Here is a 19,332-nt window from a genome sequence, read left to right as displayed (position 1 = left end):
CTGGTAATTCATCTAGAAATACATCTGTAAATTCTTTTACCACAGGCGTATTAATAAGTTTCAATTCATTTTCTAATATTTCCTTTACAAAAGCCACGAATCCCAGATAGCCATTTTAGAGCAGTCTCCTCACCTGAACAGCTGAGACCATCTAAGGTAAAGATTGCACTCGTGACCCTGTAAATCTGAATTCTAGTTTCCCTGGAGGTCTGAATATCACTTCTCTAGCACGACAGTCTATAATAGCAGAATTAGCTGCTAGTCAATCCATGCCAAAGATGATGTCAAACCCGTGCATATCCAGCACCACCAAATCAGTAGATAAAATCTTCCCCTGAACATCAACTGGACAGCCCCGTAGTACTCTACCAAATCTCACCGCTGATCCGATCGATGTAGCCACTAATAACCCAACATCTAATGATTGTGTTTTCGCCCTATATAATTTAACACACCCCAAGGACACAAAGCACCAGAATCAAAAAGTGCAATAACTTTAAATGAAAACACATTAACAGTACCTGTCACCATGTCGCCAGCCGCCTCAGCATCGCCCGGCATCAAAGCGAAAACTCTGGCTAGGGCCATATTCCTCTGCTGGCCTCCACATGACGCCTAGTTATCTCCTCGTGCAAGTCTAGGAGCAGGAGCAGCACCAACCTGCGTAGAACACTCCCTCATCATATGTCCTGACTCCCCGCACCTATAGCAGACACCTCGCCCAGCACGACACTCCCCCAGGTGTCTCTTCCCGCAAAATAAGCAAGCTGGGGATGGCTGTGCACCCTGAATACCGCGATTCTCGATCTCCCTTCTCTGATCTCTATAATAGCCACCTCTCTTCCGTGAACCACGTCCAACCCCTTGCTGGGAACCAGAAGGTATGGATCTCTTCTTCTGCCTCAGCTCCTCAGCTTCCAACCGTTCACCAATTTCTTCTAAAGTGGCTCTATCAACTAGTTCTGCAAAATCCTGCAACTTCAGAATCGATACCTGCTTGTATATTTCTCTTCTCGGGCCTATTTCAAACTGTCGTACCTTCTTTACCTCATCTGGAATGATGTATGGGGCGAAGCGAGATAGCTCGATGAACCTCATCGCGTACTGCTGTACTGACAGCTATCCTTACTTCAGATTCAGGAACTCCTCAATCTTAGCCTCTCTAGACGAGGCTGAAAAATACCTGTCAAAAAATATTTCTTTAAACTGCTCCCACGTCATCTCCATAAGTATAGTCCTCTGCTACTCTAAAAGTCTCATTGCGGACCACCATCTCTCGGCATCCCCAGTCAGTCTATAGGTGGCAAACAACACCTTTTGCTCCTTTGAACACTGCAGCACTGTAAATATTTTCTCTATTTCCTGCACCCAGTTCTCAGAAACTGCAGGGTCTATCCCTCCTGAGAATGCCGGAGGACTCATTTTTATAAACTTCCAATCAAACTACCGTGGCCTACCGATGGACCACCCGGTTCCTTTGAACTCTTGGCAATTTCTGTCATAACCTTTTGTGCCACGCTGCATAAAATAGCATCTGAATCACTTTTTGCAATGCCTGAGGGTCCAGAACCCTCACTCCCACTGGCATGGGCACTATTGCCACCAAGGTCCATCCTAAAAAACATGTAACTTAACTCAAACTTCCTTCTCTATACGTATCACTCAACTTATATGCTATTTTTTCCTAATTAATTCATCTCTCCTAATCTCAATTCAAGGTTCACTCCTGCAATCTAGATACCCAACCTGACGATAGTTTATAATGACTTTCCTGAAATCGTCACCCCAAGAAAATCACACAAACCACCATGGAAGTCTTGCATCTAGACTACAAAACCAGACCTCAAATTCTCTTATCATATACTCTGGTATTATTACTGCTGCACTCTAGAGTCTACAGAACCTAGTATCCTAGGCTCTGATACCAAACCGTAACGACCTCAATTTCTTAATATGAAATGTAACCTAACAAATGGAAAAGTCGACCCGAACCCATGGGTAACGGGGACACCTGTCAATTATAGCAGAAACCTAAGCAGCAGCAAGCATAAAATCTAAATCATTCGTCCATAAAACATAACACCAGAGTTTACTACAACATCATAAAGCTATACTTTTATACATCCTCCAAAAACATCAAAATAACGCTAGGATCAAACACAAAGTAATCCTGATCCTAGTACAAAATCTTACCCTCCTAATGGGGTAATATCACTACTCAACGGCAGCCACGACTCGTCAGTCACTCAGGGTCGCCTGAAAAATTAATTATGTTGGGGGTGAGACACATCTCAGAAGGTAAAATAAACTAAATACAGCTGTGTGGCAACATGAATATTTAATACAATTATACATATATAGTACATTTCATAGATCGATAAACATTCATCATAACCTACTAAATTCTCATATACTTTCATATTTATTAATAAATCATAACGTACGTGAAACATTTATTATAACTGATAATACTAAAAGCATACCCAAGATGAATAGCTAACTAATGTCATGTACTACCCCCCATGATGGGTTGTGCAGCCCAAAGGTGGGACCCGACAATGGCTGGCCGACCACTGCCGAATCAAATATGTCTGTAAGTACGATGAGCCCGCCACACCTTGGTTTAGACTGCCAAGTGGACATCCACACTCTACTGAAAGTCACATCGACTATCCATCTCCCATCCCCTCATGGGATGGTTAGCACTAATCTGAACGTAGATATCTGATCTCCATATAGCTAAAGTACCGAACTCCTGAAACTAAACTAAACTAACATCCGGGTTCTGATAATATATAATACATGATATAATAACAACTCATGCCAATCATTTTCATAAATACGGCCTCGCGCCGAAATCATAAATATGGCCTCGTGCTAAAAACATACATAATACGGCCTCGCGCTGAAATCATAAATACGGCCTCGTGCCAAAAACATAAATACGGTCTCGCGCCGAAATCATTTCAGATATATACATTTTGAAAATAAATCAGTTATCATATATATTCGTCAAAATCATCGTAATATAACACATCTTTTCATAATACCTGAAAACATGCTTTGCTCGTAAAATCTTTCATATCATATTACATTTCACGTAAAATAATATTCATGCCACACACGTGCTGTATAAAATCATACTTCTAATTCTAAAATCGTAATTTTATAACATCTCATACATATATACACGTTTCAATGTAATAGCAGTATTTTTCCTAAACATGCATTTATTCCATAATATTCAAATAACGTAAATATTTTTAAGAAATCAATTTGCTCATAAGTAATATTAATTTGCGTAAAAAGTAACTGCTTTAGTTTATTCCCTTACTTGACTATTGAGAAAGCCCCTATAACCCCCGTAGAACTTCCTGATTCATGTTGTCACACAGTTGTATTTAGTTTATTTTCTCTTACTGAAATGTGTCTCACCCCCAACATTAATTAATTTTTCAGGAGACCCTAAGTGACTGGCGGGTCGTGGCCGCTGTTGAGTAGTGATATTACCCCGTTAGGAGGGTAAGATTTTGTACTAGGATCAGGATTACTTTGTGTTTGATCCTAGCGTTATTTTGATGTTTTTGGAGGATGTATAAAAGTACAGCTTTATGATGTTGTAGTAAACTCTAGTGTTATGTTTTATGGATGAATGATTTAGATTTTATGTTTGCTACTGCTTAAGTTTTCGCTGTGATTAACAGGTGTCCCCGTTACCCACGAGTTCGGGTCGACTTTTCCATTTGTTAGGTTACATTTCATATTAAGAAATTGAGGTCATTACAGTATCCGTCGTGGTTTGAATTCTTACATTCACATCAAACCATCATTGTATTATTTGGCCTCGGATCATTGTATCCACTGTGGCTCGGATTATTACATTCGCAGCAAGTCATAAGTAGTTGTATGACCTAACTAAAATAGGTGTCTTTTGTCTTTACAGGTTTGTTGCTACAGATAATGTAGGAAAGTTCCTACTGTTATCTTGAAGTAACAAAACCCATAAAGAGGGGCAGCTGTAAACACTCCAATTTTAACCAGACCTTTATGAGAATACCCGGCGTAATAAGAAGTTGACTTTGTATCCCGGGATGAGAGGTTCCAATTGAGTCCCAATGTATTAAAATGAGTCCCGACATTTTAAATTGAATCTCAGTCCTTAAACCGAGTCCCGATTATTTTTAAATTGAGTCCCAGTTCTTAAATCGAGTCCTGGGTATTTTAAATTGATTACTAATATTTTTCAAATTTGAATATTTTATTTTTAGAGTCCCTATATTTTAAAATTGAGTCCGGACATTTTAGGTTGAGTCTTTCATTTTTCGAAATTCTGATTGAGTCCCGAAAATTTTTAGATCGAGTCTTTATTTTTATTTTTGGCTTTATGTTAGTAAGAAAATTAAAAAAAAATTAAAATAAAAAAACGACACCATGCGTGTGTGCTTCAAGTGAGGGGAGCGGCAACCCCAGGATTCCTATTCTCCCCCTCCCTCTTCTATAAAAAAAAAGAGGAAACTCTCACTCGCCCAATAGAGAGAGAACGGTCGTGAGCTCCCCTCACCCACTCACGCAGTAGCCTTCCTCCTTCTCACACTCTAACCCTCACTCTCACCCATCCAGCCTCGCAACCATCCGACTACTCTCTTACCCACTGCACTTTCACCCTCACACCACGGCCGCAATACCTCCGGCCATCCCTCACGGCCACTTGTTCCTCTGGCAGCAACCATCCACACGCAGACAACCTCCCTCTCCGTCCTCGCCTGCAACTCCGGCCCCGAGCCTCCCAACTATACCACACTCACAACCCAGCACCAGCCACTCATCAGCAGCCCCAAAGCCGCGAGATACCCACGGTCAGTAGAAACATCACCCACTGACGAGGAGCTCACACACACAGCCCCATCTCGTCACTCACTCCCATCATCATCGCCGTCGCTCGCTCCCGTCGCCGTCTCCCGGCGAGATCCTCCAACAGCCTCCGCCCACACAGCAGCAGCAGCCATCCATGACCGCCTCCGGCCTCCACAGCCCCAGTCACCATTGCCGTCGTCCATCCCCCTCACCGTCACAGTAGCCGCCGCTTCCCGATGTTCGCCGTCACCGTGCCTAGGCCCTGTCATCGACTCCGACAATGCCAGCATCTCCGGCAGCACCCACGGTAAGCCCCATGCATGCCTCTAACCCACACACATGCATGTATACTTTTTTATTTTATTATTGATTTCTTGTATATTTGTTGTGATAATCCATGATTATTTTGTTTATAATGTATTGTAGGATTTATCTTGTTGGTAATATGTGTCTTAGTATTTCATGTCCATGTTCATATTTTGTGATATTTATTGTACACTTGCGGTTTATATTGTTGTCATATGATTTTAAAGGTTGTAATGTTAATACCCATATTTAAAATTTTTGTTGTATTCGTGTATATATTAAATAACTATTATTATCGTAGTGTATTGTGTTAGTGATTTATTATTATTTTGTACTATTTGTGGTGTTTTTTATTATTATTGTTATTGTTATAGATTATTTTCATTATCATTGTAATATGTGTGTTTAAATCTTTGTTGGGATATTTAACATTCATGTTTATTTTCGTTAATTGTTAATATGCATATTATAGGGCTTTTATTAATATTTAATATTAAAATGTAGGTTTTTCTTGTACATATTAAATATTTAATATTATTATTATAGAGGGAATATTGTGGTATGTATTTTAATATTTAATCTTTAGGTTTAGGTTTCTTGTTGTCTTTATTGCATCATTGTAGGGTGTTATCATTATTGTATTCAATATGTAGCATGTTGATTTTTAGGGTTGTATATTAATATTTCTTGTTCGGTGGCCATACTCAATATTTACATGTCAATTGTGGAAGTAATTTGGCTTTCCATAATTATATCCTATATGTTTCCAAATTTGTCCATATTACATTTAGGGTATGATTTCTTGCCATGTTATTAAAAGTTTCCTTTATTGTTAATATTATGGTTTTATTATTGGGATTTTGATCATTTGTTGTTAGGGTTTTGTTAAGATACATTATTATCATACTATATTATTATTAATACCGTGATATATGTGCATTATTATTTTAGTAGCATTATATATACTAGTATTTATGTGTTATGATACTATTATTATAGTGGTATTATAATATGATATTAGTATTTTATTATTTTCTTTATTTATTTTTCATATTATATTAGCTATTTGAAATTTTGGGGAAAATATGGAAAAAAATCATAAAAATTTGAAAAATTCAGGAAAATTTTTGAAAACTATTTTTGAGACATAAAATTCATTTTTTGTAACTTTTCATCTCGAATAAAATCCAAAACCTCCCAAAATTATATTTTCATACTTAGAAAAAAATCCTATGAAATTTCAAAATGTCAGAAGTGTATTTTGTAACATATTTTCTTAATTTTTTGATCCCTATGATTGCAAAAAAAAGATATGAGTTTTTCAGGCTTCCTATATCCCGGTTATGAGGGAATACTTATATAGTATTTTTATTTTACATTTCTTCACAATTTTTATAATGGAGTAATTTCAAAGGCTTATTAAATTTAATTGATGGGATAATTTTTGATTAATTAGGTACCGTTAGTAAAAACGGGCGTGTAGGAGGTGCTCGTACCTTCCCCTTGTGTAACCAAACTCTCAATCCCTGCTTTGGTAACACAGACCGATTCTACCCTTAATTGGATAGCAATCAAGTGTTCTAACCACACTAAAAGATTAGTGGCGACTTCAATTCTAATTTTTCTCAACAATCAAAATCATACATTTTCATTCATCTCGGTCCGTTCGGGACGTCGCGACATTAACAATAAATAATTATTACCACGCAAATCGTGTGGCATGAGCTTATTTTTATCACATATTTTATAAATAAGCAATGATGAGATTTTATAATGCTATTTTATTACATGTTTCATAATGAGTAATGATGAGATTTTTATGATGTTATTTTTATTGCATAAATTATATTAGTATGTTTTAAAAACCTTTATGGTTAAGAGATTATAGGGTTACAGATGCTTAATACCGTAGCTTACAGTTTATAAAGTGGATCCCCATTATTTACAGAATGGTTTTACAGAACAGTGGATTTCTCCTTAGTGTACACCTAGTTCCGAATCAAAACTTAATAGGAAAAATCTCCCTTACAGTTACAGTTTAATTTAATTGGTTAGCCAACCAGCTAAGTATAGTTTTCGAATCGCACAACCCAGTCATTAGGATAAACATGACTTATAGTTAACAAGTCTAAAAGATGTTTTCAAAATGAAATTATGTTGGTATCAGAGCAAAGGGACAACTAATGTCTCCCAATCCCTAGGAACTCTCGCATATGAATGATTGTGATGAAGTAGGACTCTCCGCGAAGGCTTGCTGGTTTGGGGCAACTAATGTCCCCCACTCGTAGCAAGTGCTTTGATAGGTGCCCGTTGTTGTCACGACCATTAAGCCCCAAAGGGAAAGTTACAATTGTGATATCAGAGTAAAAGAATATTTTTATAGAACAAATATGTATATATATATATATATATATATATATATATATATATATATATATATATATATGAGAAATAGGGCCTACAATTAAAAGGCCTAAGAGATTTTTACTAGGCAAGTGAGAAATTTATATATATTTTACAGTCTTTCAAATGCAGTCTTGAAGTTATAATATTAAATGTTTAATGGTATCAAATTATGAAACATTAAAACTCATTTTGATCGCACACTGATATAATCTATCTTACTTACTAAGCGTCATCCCACCCAATTAATTTCCCACTTTATAGATAGCATTGAGGAGCATATTAGAATGCGGCATAACAAGCACGTAGACGGGATTAGAGAAAACAATTTAAAATAAATACTAGTATAGTATTAACTGGAGATGTTTTTATATTTTGGAATTTTTAAGAATATCAATTTTATTATTAGAAATATTTTTGTAACACAGTTAATTAGTACTTTGGTATAAAAATATTCGAAATTTTATTTACTTCCACAGTTTATATTTATTACATATTTATAGAAAGATGCACCCTAAACTCGCATCGAGTTCAGAGCGTATGAACAAAACAAAATTGTGTTGAAGGGTACAAAAAGGTAAAACAATCATAATTTCCCCTTCCTAGTGCATCATCCAAATTTTCATTTGGCTATTCAATGGTGAAGTAACTATGAGCGTGTTAGAATCTTTGAAGTAAAATGTTTAGCAAGATTTATAAAATTTTTAAAATTTCAGGAAAAGTTCATGCATTTTTTGCATACCTCAAAAAAATTTCTTATCTTTTGAATAAATTTTATGAGGTCTGCATCTTTCTATATAGTCATTTGACAGTAAGCAACCAGGGAGAGTATAAATATTTCCTAAAATTAAATGTTGACGAAAGTCTCTAAAATTTTAGAAACGCTGAGATTTTCATCATTTGGAATCCACGTCCACTAACTTGAACTAAATTCCCACATGAGTTGTAATCACGTTGACATCACAGACAAAAACAAATAGCATTCACATACTGCAGATATCATAATTTCACAACATTCCATCAGCATTTCATTGATCTGCTGCATTAACACACAAAGCTTGCATGATCATCAAGTCAAATCTGGTTTGTTTCAATGCACCAAATTTCTTATCAATTTCCTGGAAGAATTCATAACTAGGGATTTTTCCCCCTTTCAATCTTTGTATACAATTCAAGAGCATGTTGAATGTTATTCTTAGCTAGAATGACTCGCACAAACGCAAGGAGGGGGGGATATGTACATTGCAAAAAGGGAACTTGTCCCAAGGAAAGGACACAGATGAGTTACAAAAGCAACAATACAGAAGCGTAACTTATTGGTGAAATATAGAACACAATTATGTCCAAATAGGAAAAAGATATACCTGTACCTTGCCTTCAGCCAGTATCATGATACTTCAGGGAGAACATTATGCAAAATATGACGTCTTACTCCTACCAAAAAGCTGTAGATCAATTGGAATACATTTGCCTAGCTGCGGAATCCAGTAAAGATGTTGAAAGTTCAAACCAGCACTTGGTGGTAAGGACAAAGCAAGTTCTGTGAGAGTTATGGGTGGGGAACGTAACTAGGAGTGATGTATCATACAATAGCCATCACCCTCGGATCTGATGATAGGCTGGCAACATTACATGAATGAAAAGCACAGCACACCTTGTTCATGCTTTGCATTGGACCATTACAATGTAAATCATAGAGCAGAAACAGCTTCCACAATGAAGTTCTCATGAGTGCTTGGTTGGATGCTTGTACTAGGCATGGTGCAATCTGAACCAACTTTTGCTACATAAAAACATGATAAAAAAATGCACAAGAAGCAGCCATAAAAAGCAAAAGCAGTAATAACCATGTTTGGAACCATTTCAAAGAGTAACATCTAAATTCTAAGGACAATTAAGAATGATGTTTATCATATTCTGACCACAATTTTTTATTAAAAAATGCAGTTGTTGGACACGACACTTGAAAATTAAATATAAGAAAAATGGGAAAAGAACTCTCATAAGCCATCTTCGATGAAAAGGAGGAAGACATCATCTAAAAGGAGACCAACTCTTTCGCCTATGCTCTTTTTCAAAGCCTTCCCCATTGAATTCACAAAATTCAAAAGGTTCCCCACTCATTAAGATCTTCCAATCCACGAGAGTGGCCCTAGAAAAGACTCTGCCAATGAACCGTTCTTAAAGACAGAAATTTTTAGAACCATCGCAAGCAATTTCACATCTATGGATATGAGTTTGGAATCATAAACAGAAATTTCTAGCCAACAAAATCGCCTATTATTTGAATTTTCACAGGCAGGTGGTATGTGGTGTCCAATTACTCCCACAATGATATCTAAACAAGTTGCTAAAATTTTGATGTCTCAGCAGTACATGCATGCTTCTCAGGGTTTTTTGGAGAGCGGGTGTGCATGTATATGTACGCATTCTTGCATGACTTTCAAACGCAACCAAGCATTAGCAAATATTTTTTGGGTTTCCTGATTGACAAAGCAAATGTATATAGCTATAAACAAAAATACTTTTTCCCTGTCCATATACACATCAGACTCCAAGTAGATTCTTTTCAAAATGTACAACAATGTCTGAGATAGACAATGCCTTCTATGATTGCATGTAATAGAAGTAAAAGAATGCCATGAAATGAATTTGAGCCGACAAACCAGCTTCAGAATCTCCATAAAGAGCAAATCATTACCCTAAATCTCGCTCTACAAATTCACTTGTGTTCACATCAAAATTTTTAGTGTTTTCTCCACTTACCATGAGAACTAGAACCAGGTTAAGCGATTCATACCAACTCAAATTAGAAATTCCTATGGATGAGGGTGTCTCTTGTACCTTGCATGGAAACAGGCTGCTCTCGAATCTGAGCTAAAAGCATTGAAACTTGCTCGGTTGCAATATCTACCCTCTCCTTTGACTTGGCAGATTCTGTTATGAGAGTTGATACCATACTCTGCAATAACTGCACTCTTTCAGCATGATCACTTGGACTAGTTTGAAGGAGTTTTGTGGATGATGTGCTAATACGGCGCCAGCGGACTGGAAGATACCTTTCTGGAATTTGGAAGCAATTTCCAGTTGAGAGAACCCGTAGGGCATGGCGGCAAAGAATTCCAGAAAACTCAAACTGATGGCAGCTGCAACTTATGATGCCTTCTCGAGGAACCCAATACACTTTCCGGCCACCCTCCAATTTTGTATGGTGTCTCACAAGGAAACCATCTTCCATTTGAAATGAAGCATAGTGAGCAGCTAAAACAAGCTGTTCTTGGAGCTTTGAGAAGGCAAAGGGAGTAAGGATTGCAGCAGCATGGGATTCCATGGGGGCACCTGTCTTTAGGCTAATGTTTTGGAGATTCTGTTGCATAGTTTGTTGTTCTCCAGTTTGATCTTTGAAATCCACAGCAACAGCTACCTTTTAGGCAAAGCAAAGCCAAGAAAAAAAAAATGCAACCCCAAGTGCCCAAAAATTAATACTAGAATACTATATCCATGAACAGGAAAATTCTACCACAAAATTAATGATTCATAAACTATAATACTATATCCCAAATTCCATATCTACCAAAATATCAAAATAGGATGACACAAATTGGAGGACATTCTCAATAATCTACAGTCTGAAACCCATATATATATATTGTTTATGTACCATCCAGAATCTCTCAATAAAGCAGTAAAAGTACTATAAATACAATCCAAAATGATCCACAGATAATAATACTAGTAATACTAAAAATAACTAAAAAAGTGAATGATGAGGTCTGTGGAACAACTGAACAACTGATTACTTTGAAAGCTCAAGCTTGTAGAGAATAGTTGTTTTATTCCTCTAAAGCTCACTCCTGGTGCTTAGCTTCTTACTTATCTGACAGAGCCAGGTTTAATAGCTGAACCTAACCTAAAGCAACAGAATCTTAACCACAGGATTTGTAACATGGTCATATAGCCCATCTCTAAAATTATATGAAAAAAAGATGGTAATGATGTTGCAAAGAACTGAGTTTACCGAATACCAACCCAACAGGTGCCCAAGTATAAAAGAGATGGCAAAGCATATCTTGATTTTCATAATAATTGAAAAACAGTTATGATTGATTTGTTCCAACTAAAACACACTGCAAGGATAGTCTGGTAAGATGACAATGTCGACAGGACATGCCAAAAAGGCGTTTGCTCAACCCCCAACCAATGCAACATGACCTATACCCCCTCTATCCTAAGCTTGGGTAGGTTGAAAATGGATCCAATTGCAGAGCAAAGCAAGCACAAACTGTAAGTGTTGAACAGGCTATGAAAGCCCAACCCCAACCTCAGGTTTTGCAGGTGTTAGCTCAAGCGGGAAATATGTAGAGTTGGTTTGGTAGGGGGGTGAAACAATTCCCACCCCCCTCCCCTCCAAAGTCTCCCCACGCCACATGCTCCCAACTCAACTGGAAAAAGAAAAATAAATAAAAAAATAAAAAAATACACACGTGTACAAATAGATAGAAAAGTATAACACCCAATGCACAAGGCTCCAATGCCATCAAGGTCTAGAAGGCATGATGTATGCAGTCTTACCTCCAAGCTAGGAGAGACTTTCCATGATTTGATGTAACCCCCTTAACATTAAGTCAAGGCCAGCCATCTTCACACACCCTTTTGTCAAAATAGTCATTACTAACACAAAATTATGTTTCACAATGGGCGACTTGAAGTAAGTCTAAAAATTAATATAGAATAAACCAAATTACTTAAGAAAAAAAATACGTATTAAAAGATAGGATTAGGACTTCTCATATTAATGGGAATGTCACAGTAAACAAGCATAAAGGTACACACAGTACAGCTGTTCAAATCAAGTTCCCAGAGCCTCAGCCCAAGGACGAACCAAACTTCGGTAGGGTTAGGATTCTACCACCCAAGCCAACCTTAAGTTCAAAGGATTCAACTAAGACCTTTTAATGGTTGTCTTAGCAAAAGTTCAACAAATAGAAGAATAAACAAGCAAGAAAACAAACAAACAAGGAGGCTAAAAAAGGAGGGCTGTAATTTCTACCTTGCTTGGTCTTATCCTCAATCAATACTCTCAAATCCAACAGATAATGCCACAAAATATCCAAAACATTTCCCATTCAACAAGATGGATTGTTAAGTAAAATAGGTGATTTGAGGAACTACATAACGAATTGTTGGATAATCTGATGGCCATTGTTTGATTACTGTCTAATAGCTTTGACTTCCAAGTAAAGTGGTGAAGTAGCATGGTACCAAAGCTCTAGTTTCCAGAGATATTGGGTTCAAGTCTTGTTATATGTGTCTTCCTTTGTTATGAGCACAGTGCACTTTTGTTCTATTTGCATTTGTGCACCCCTTCAAGTTTGATTTGTTTGCCTCTTCATCTGCTTTAAGGGGTTGCATATGAGGGTGAGTGTCCGATAGCTTGATATCATTGCCAACCCGCTCACAATATAAATTTACAGATAAAGTAGTGATATCATACATAGGATAAAAATATAACCAATATTAAATTTATGATCCTCAATACACAAGTTGCTCAAATTTAAATCAACATAAACAATTCATAATTGCTCATGGCTTGTAATTGCAATAATTATGTGTACATACATGCACAAACACTTTTAAGCATTCTAAAAAGTACTCATCTCAGTGTAACTGAATAGCAATGGCAAGAAGGCATACTTGTTCTATGAAGTGTGCTAGCCGAGTTTGGGCACTCAAAAACCGTTGAATGAAAGCATTAATTGACTTTGACTGGCCAGTTGTAGTCATTCCCGCGAAGAAATGGCTTCTCAAGTATGGTGATGCCCAAAGTGATCGTAAGGCATACAGGTTTGCAACATGCCTGTTATTGTGCAACCCAAAGGAATTTACCATGTCCCTCCACCCCAGCTCGAAGTCCTCAATTGCCTCCAGATTATAAAGCCGAAAGAATTCAGCTTTCCACTCATTATATCGTTCCCCCAAAACAGCATTAAACCAGGATGGAAATTTTGCCACAATTAGCCAAATGCAAAGAGCATGTTTGGAAGTTGGCATTTCCATGGTTATAGCCTCTTTGAGGAACATATTTTGGTCAGTCAATATTGTTTGTGGAGCCTTCCCATTCATGAACCCCAAGAATGCCTTCAATAGTTATCATATAAATAGTCAGCCGATGAACAAATAAATATGTGAAACAACAGAACAACAGCATTGACGTAACCCATAAAAGTGCCCGCCTGTACATAAATGACCTTAACGAACCTGACTATGCACATTCTCAGTGGTGATATAATATTATTCTATAAGTAAAACTTAGGAAATGTAAAATATGGTTCATATATTCCTAAGGCATCTAGAATTTAAGCAGACGCCAAGATCAGCCGATTCAGCAATTTCTGACCATCTAAAACAGTTTGTCTCAGCCAGCTGGTCCTAGCTGGTCAAATTGAAGTTCACAGTTCCCTTTCTTTCAAGGTAGGCAATTAATTGAGCTATCTAAGAAAGCGGCCATTAATGCAATACAAGTTACAACACTAAATGGGAAAAAATTAAAATTCTTATGTAGGGAAAAAAAAATTTTCTTCATTCCTTTACCTTCAAAGCCCACGAGAATGACCTCAAATTCTCCTCTCGCAAAAGCACACAACCGAAGAAGCAAGGCATACCATAATTATTCATCCCAACCCATATCCCAAGTGGCATATCAAAAGCAGTCAAGCGATGTGTTGTATCAAACACTACTGCATCACCAAAGACCTCATATGACTGTATTGATGAGGCATATGACCAGGCAATATTCTCTAACCTGTTGTTTGAATCAAGTGTGTACTCAAATTTGAAATTTGGGTCTTTTTCTTTAATGTTTCTGCACATTCTTAACAAGTCAATGCTTTCATCTTCTGGATCCACTTTCCTGAATGACTGAAGTAAATTCCTTACATCCTTCTCAGTGAAAGGCAAATATCCAGGCTCCACACACTTCTCAAGCTCCATGAGCCTCATCATTTGCTGTACCGAGATTCCTGTTTTTGCAAACATAAGGATTCGGCTCTTGTCTGCATCTGATATGGTGCGGTAAGCAGGGAGAAAACGAACTTGGTTTGGTTCTAAGAGTTCATGATTATGATGGTTCGCAAAACCAGTGACACGCCATTCTGGTGCTCCTAGTTCAGTTGTCTTACTAATTCTCAAATAAGCCTGGCATCCACATCGTGAGGATTTCCGGTTTCTTTGGGGTTTGTTTTCATTTGAGGTTTTGATAGGCGTGTTGCCTGCACGATGGCAGACAAAGTAGCGCCTTGTAAGTCCTCTCCCAACTCCATCTTTTCCCTCTGTGCGGTGGCGCCTGATTGAGAAACCACATCTCTTAGCAAATTCACTGTAGAATTCATATGCAGCATCATGGGTAGCAAATTTTTGGCCAATATATGGAATTGCATCATTTGTTGTTTCTAGTGAAAGCCTTGTTTCATCTGGCGACTCTTCTGCACTACTGGTGTCCTCAACAGATAAAGATCTTTGGTCTGAAGGATCATCGTAAACAACCATCATATGCCCAGAGTCTTCAGACATTATATTCTTCCACGTAACCTAACACCGCATGTCAAAACAATTTTCACAGGCATCTAAAAAATCAGTAACTGTTCTCAAACCCAATATTAAATAAAATACCAAAAATGATTATGAAACCATATAAATAGGCTTTCCCATGTTCAATGAATTCATTGAGCTTTTTGCAGGCAAAGAAAGGTTGGATAGTTAAAATACACGAGTTAGTCCCCATGCTCATTAAAACATGAACAATGGTTCAGAATTTTGCAGTGTCCATGTACATAATTCCTCCTATTCTTCTCTCACATTTCAAGAATTACATTCTTCATGACATACCCATGAAATCAAATTATCAGCAGGCAAAATTGATATGCAGCATTTAACAACTTAGCAGGAAAATGATGGCTTGAATTTGCAGCTTAGCTGAAATGTTTTTTTTTTTCCAAAAAATAATTCATAGAATGGAACTTGAATATTCAAAGTGGCAGAAAACATTTCAGCAAGAGCTCAAGGTGTTCAACTAATGAACAATTATAAACATTTGCTGCCATTTTATGAGGAATTCAGTGAAGCCAACTTATTTTACACTTTCAAACCCTAAACTACTTACTTGGGGAGCCTATAAAGAGAGAGAGAGAGAGAGAGAGATTTCACAGAAAAAATTTTTAAAAAAAATTTACAGACAATTAAGTAATCAACAGTTTACCATATTCGAGAAGCTTAAAGATGTTAGCATTATCCCATGGCATCCAAATGGATTTCCCAAAATAATCTCAGATTCTCAATATCATAGACATTAAGCACAAACAAACCCATCTGACCTAAGGATGAAAGAATAATGTTAGAAGTGCTGCATGTACAATTTTTGTTTCATTCTTATGCATGAATACTACTGTATGTAATTATGTATATTAATGGGTATGCAAGTATACGCATTCATATATATGTAACTATAACTATGTATGTATTAAATAAGTGTTTAGGCATGCATCCACAAAGCACAATAATTTTTCAATGGTGAGAGTAGCATCACAGATAGATTTTCACATCAATGCATAGTCAATATTTTGTAAAAACTATAATTTATAATCTATTGGCTGGAACCTAATTCTTTGTCTGAAAAAAAAAAAATTTTAAAACTTTTTTCTCCCAATCTAATAAACTTGCACATCAATCATCCTCTTTTGTTGGTGAAATTTCACTATCCCTACAAAGGAAAAAAAAAAATGAATCACAATTCAAAAAAAATGCCAATGTAAGTGAGCACAACTTTGAGTTGAAAGGCACTAGATCCAATGCAACGTCACACCATGAATCATAATAGGAGTACAAGTGAATCTCTAGAACCACATATGTTTTGGGAATAATGCTCCATAAAACCCAACCACTCCCCCCCCCCCCTCCCAAACAAAATAGTAGTGGTTGTATAGGACAGCTATAAGACCAGCTATGCTATATGGATCGGAATGTTGGGCGACAAAAAAACATAATATCCAAAAAGTAAAAGTTGCCATGATGAGAATGCTTAGACGGATGAGTGGTATAACATTGAAAGATGAATTAAGAAATGAACATATTCGTGGTAAGTTAGGTGTAGCTCCTATAGAAGATAAGATAAGAGAATGACGACTCAAATGGTATGGACACTTGCAACGTAGGCCAGATAGTGCACATGTGAGGAAAAGTGACTTAATTACTGTAGGGGGCAGTAGAAGGGGTAGGGGTAAACCTAAAATAACTTGAGAGATAGTAACTAAGGTTTTAATATCCTTGAATTTATCAAAAGAAATGGTCAATGATCGCATAAATTGGTAGAAAAGGATTCATATAACCAACCTCACCTAGTGGGACTAAGGCTTGGTTTTGTTGTGTTTATTTATTCCTCCAAAACCCATATTCAATGAGACCTAGAAAAAGGGGAAAATACAAATACATATTTCAGTTAAAACCAGTGTTAGCTAGACTGCAAAGCATGCTAGTTTGTGGTATAAGAGAAGGCTTGTGGCACATGCTCTAAAATGATGCATATGCAAAAAAAATAAAATAAAATAAATTGTAATTAAGGGAGCATAAAAAAAAGTGCAATTTAAGGGAGGATGTTGAGGCATTTCTAAATTCAAAAAGAGATTTTCTTACTCATGAAGATTAATAATGATTGAAATCGAACTAACACAAGATAGTTTGCTGCTTTTAATAATTAAAATAATAAATGACCTAGATAAAATTCCTTTCGTATTTTTTTGCCTTGCTCCTCAATATCAAAACACCATGTTAACTCTGAACTACAAAAGCAGGGTCTACATTTTGGGAAAAAAATTCTTTTTTCAATATGCATGTCATGGTTTTTATCAGAGAATGGAACAAAAAGAATGTAATGAACTTTATCCAAATTTTGCCATTTAGAATATGTGTCATATGAAAAATATTGAATTAAAAATTTGGATTGCTGGATTTAGTGTTCAAGAATTAAAATGTATGATGGTTTTCTCTGAAAAATCCCTTATTTTTTCTATATTTTTATATCATTGTCACTAAGGGTGAGATTTACGTTATTTTCCTTTTTTTGTGAACAGTGTGGCTAATTGAATGTGTTCCAAATGAATGTATTGGGAAACATTTTTATAAGTGTCAACAGTCATTCACTATATTTCTCATAATTTACCCTCACTGCTGTCTTTTATTAAATTAAAATTTTATCTTACTTTTTTTAGTTCTTCTTTTGCTTAATGCAATGTTTACTATCTTTCAATTTTTTATTTTTATTTTTTTTCACATTATGTTTCAATGTTGTCAATTCCTTTTGCTTAATGGATATGAACTCCATGATCTGAACACAAGACAAACTTTGAGGAAGCAAATGACACCAAGTTCTGCCACAAGCTCTTAAGAAGCTACTTTCTTTTAATGGCTTTAAACAGCTGTTAAGCTCAATCAAGACCAACAAGCAACTACTAAGATACAGTAGTTTTCAGATCTGAAAGAGCTCAAGCACCTCCCTTCTTTTAAATCCAAGCTTACGACGAAACAAGAAACATCAATGAAAAGCCAGATTTGGTGCTGAAAGATATGTCAAATGAACATGAAGCCCCAATTGTCAGAGCTTCATACAGTATAGCTTGGTTAAGCTTAGCTTTTGGCCAACCTTTTTTTTTCACTTTTTTGAAAATCAAAGAAATAGTAAATATTAACATTGCATTCAGAATATTAACAGAATGTTCGGTACATAAGAATGCAATGGAATGGAATTGATCACTTCAATTCTATACGTCCCTCCTACAATTTTTCACTTCATTATACTCATAGTCCATTCCATTTCAGCGTAAACATTGTACAAACCCTTTTCTCTTCCTCCATTTTCTCAGTAACCAAACATAGGGCAACAGAGTGCAAATTGCTTTTGTTTGGATATCAACCATATGCATACATATGGTCTCCACTGAAAACAAAACCTAAATCCCAACTCCATAATGTAGCTTAAAAACTAATCATATTTCAAGTAGTTATCTCTGTGATCATAAATGTACTAACCTAATTCACGTCTTACTGCAACCAAAAAGAGGAAAATAGCTAAATCAAATGTTATTTCAATAGATTTTTTTTAATCAGAAATCAGAAACCAAAAACACGTTCAGGGATTACTCGTAGAAATCACGCGAAGGGACTAGTACAATCACTGAAGAACATGAAAATGTGCAGAGAACAACTTGCAAATAATCAAATAACTTATAGGTTGAGAGAGAGGAGAGCAGAGAGATGGGTACCGTTGGAGGATCCAGGACGATGGACAAAAGACTTACGGATGAACCCTAATTTGCGCAGGGATGTGAGAGAACCCCTCCGTCTATCGTGCGCAGCTTCTTATCCAACGCCTTTATGTTTCCAAACAGGTTGCAACGCGAGAGGAGGCTTAGGTGACGCCCGCGTCCAAACACCCCTGCGTACTTTTAAAAAAAAATTTATAACTATTAAAGAAACACCTAATATTATAATTTATTGAGAAAAACTACTTAATAGTTAATACAAATATTAGTGACAAGGTAATTTGAAATAAACTAAAAATTTATATATTAAAATCAGTCTGACTATAGATTCGGGAGTTACGTTTATTGTGACGCCCTGATTTTCGTACAATTTTTTTTAAAACAATAATAAATAAATATTCACTCGCTATCAATAACATTCATAAATCGGTCACGTTAACAACCTTATTATCATTCAAAT

General features: G+C 36.4%; 1 protein-coding gene across 2 annotated transcripts; it reads right to left on the bottom strand.

Annotated features, from left to right (window-relative positions):
• Positions 1-10,050: 10,050 nt before the first annotated feature.
• Positions 10,051-18,936, bottom strand: LOC131164800 (protein FAR1-RELATED SEQUENCE 11). Of its 2 annotated transcripts, XM_058122262.1 has the most exons (5): positions 18,873-18,936; positions 15,818-15,932; positions 14,155-15,150; positions 13,258-13,701; positions 10,051-10,987 (listed from the first exon to the last, which is right to left on the bottom strand). In XM_058122262.1, the coding sequence occupies exons 2-5, from the start codon at positions 15,845-15,847 to the stop codon at positions 10,373-10,375; spliced, it is 2,085 nt and encodes a 694-aa protein (XP_057978245.1). In that variant the 5' UTR covers positions 15,848-15,932; positions 18,873-18,936; the 3' UTR covers positions 10,051-10,372. The 2 variants fall into 2 exon arrangements, with proteins under 2 accessions (XP_057978245.1, XP_057978246.1); XM_058122263.1 differs by lacking the exon at positions 15,818-15,932 and having other exon boundaries at positions 18,873-18,902.
• Between the last annotated feature and the right edge of the window lie 396 nt (positions 18,937-19,332).

Source organism: Malania oleifera, chromosome 9, assembly GCF_029873635.1.
Source record: "Malania oleifera isolate guangnan ecotype guangnan chromosome 9, ASM2987363v1, whole genome shotgun sequence".
Classification (NCBI taxonomy): Eukaryota; Viridiplantae; Streptophyta; class Magnoliopsida; order Santalales; family Ximeniaceae; genus Malania; species Malania oleifera.
Note: the sequence above shows the minus strand (reverse complement) of the source record. Positions and strands in the feature narration are given on the sequence as shown.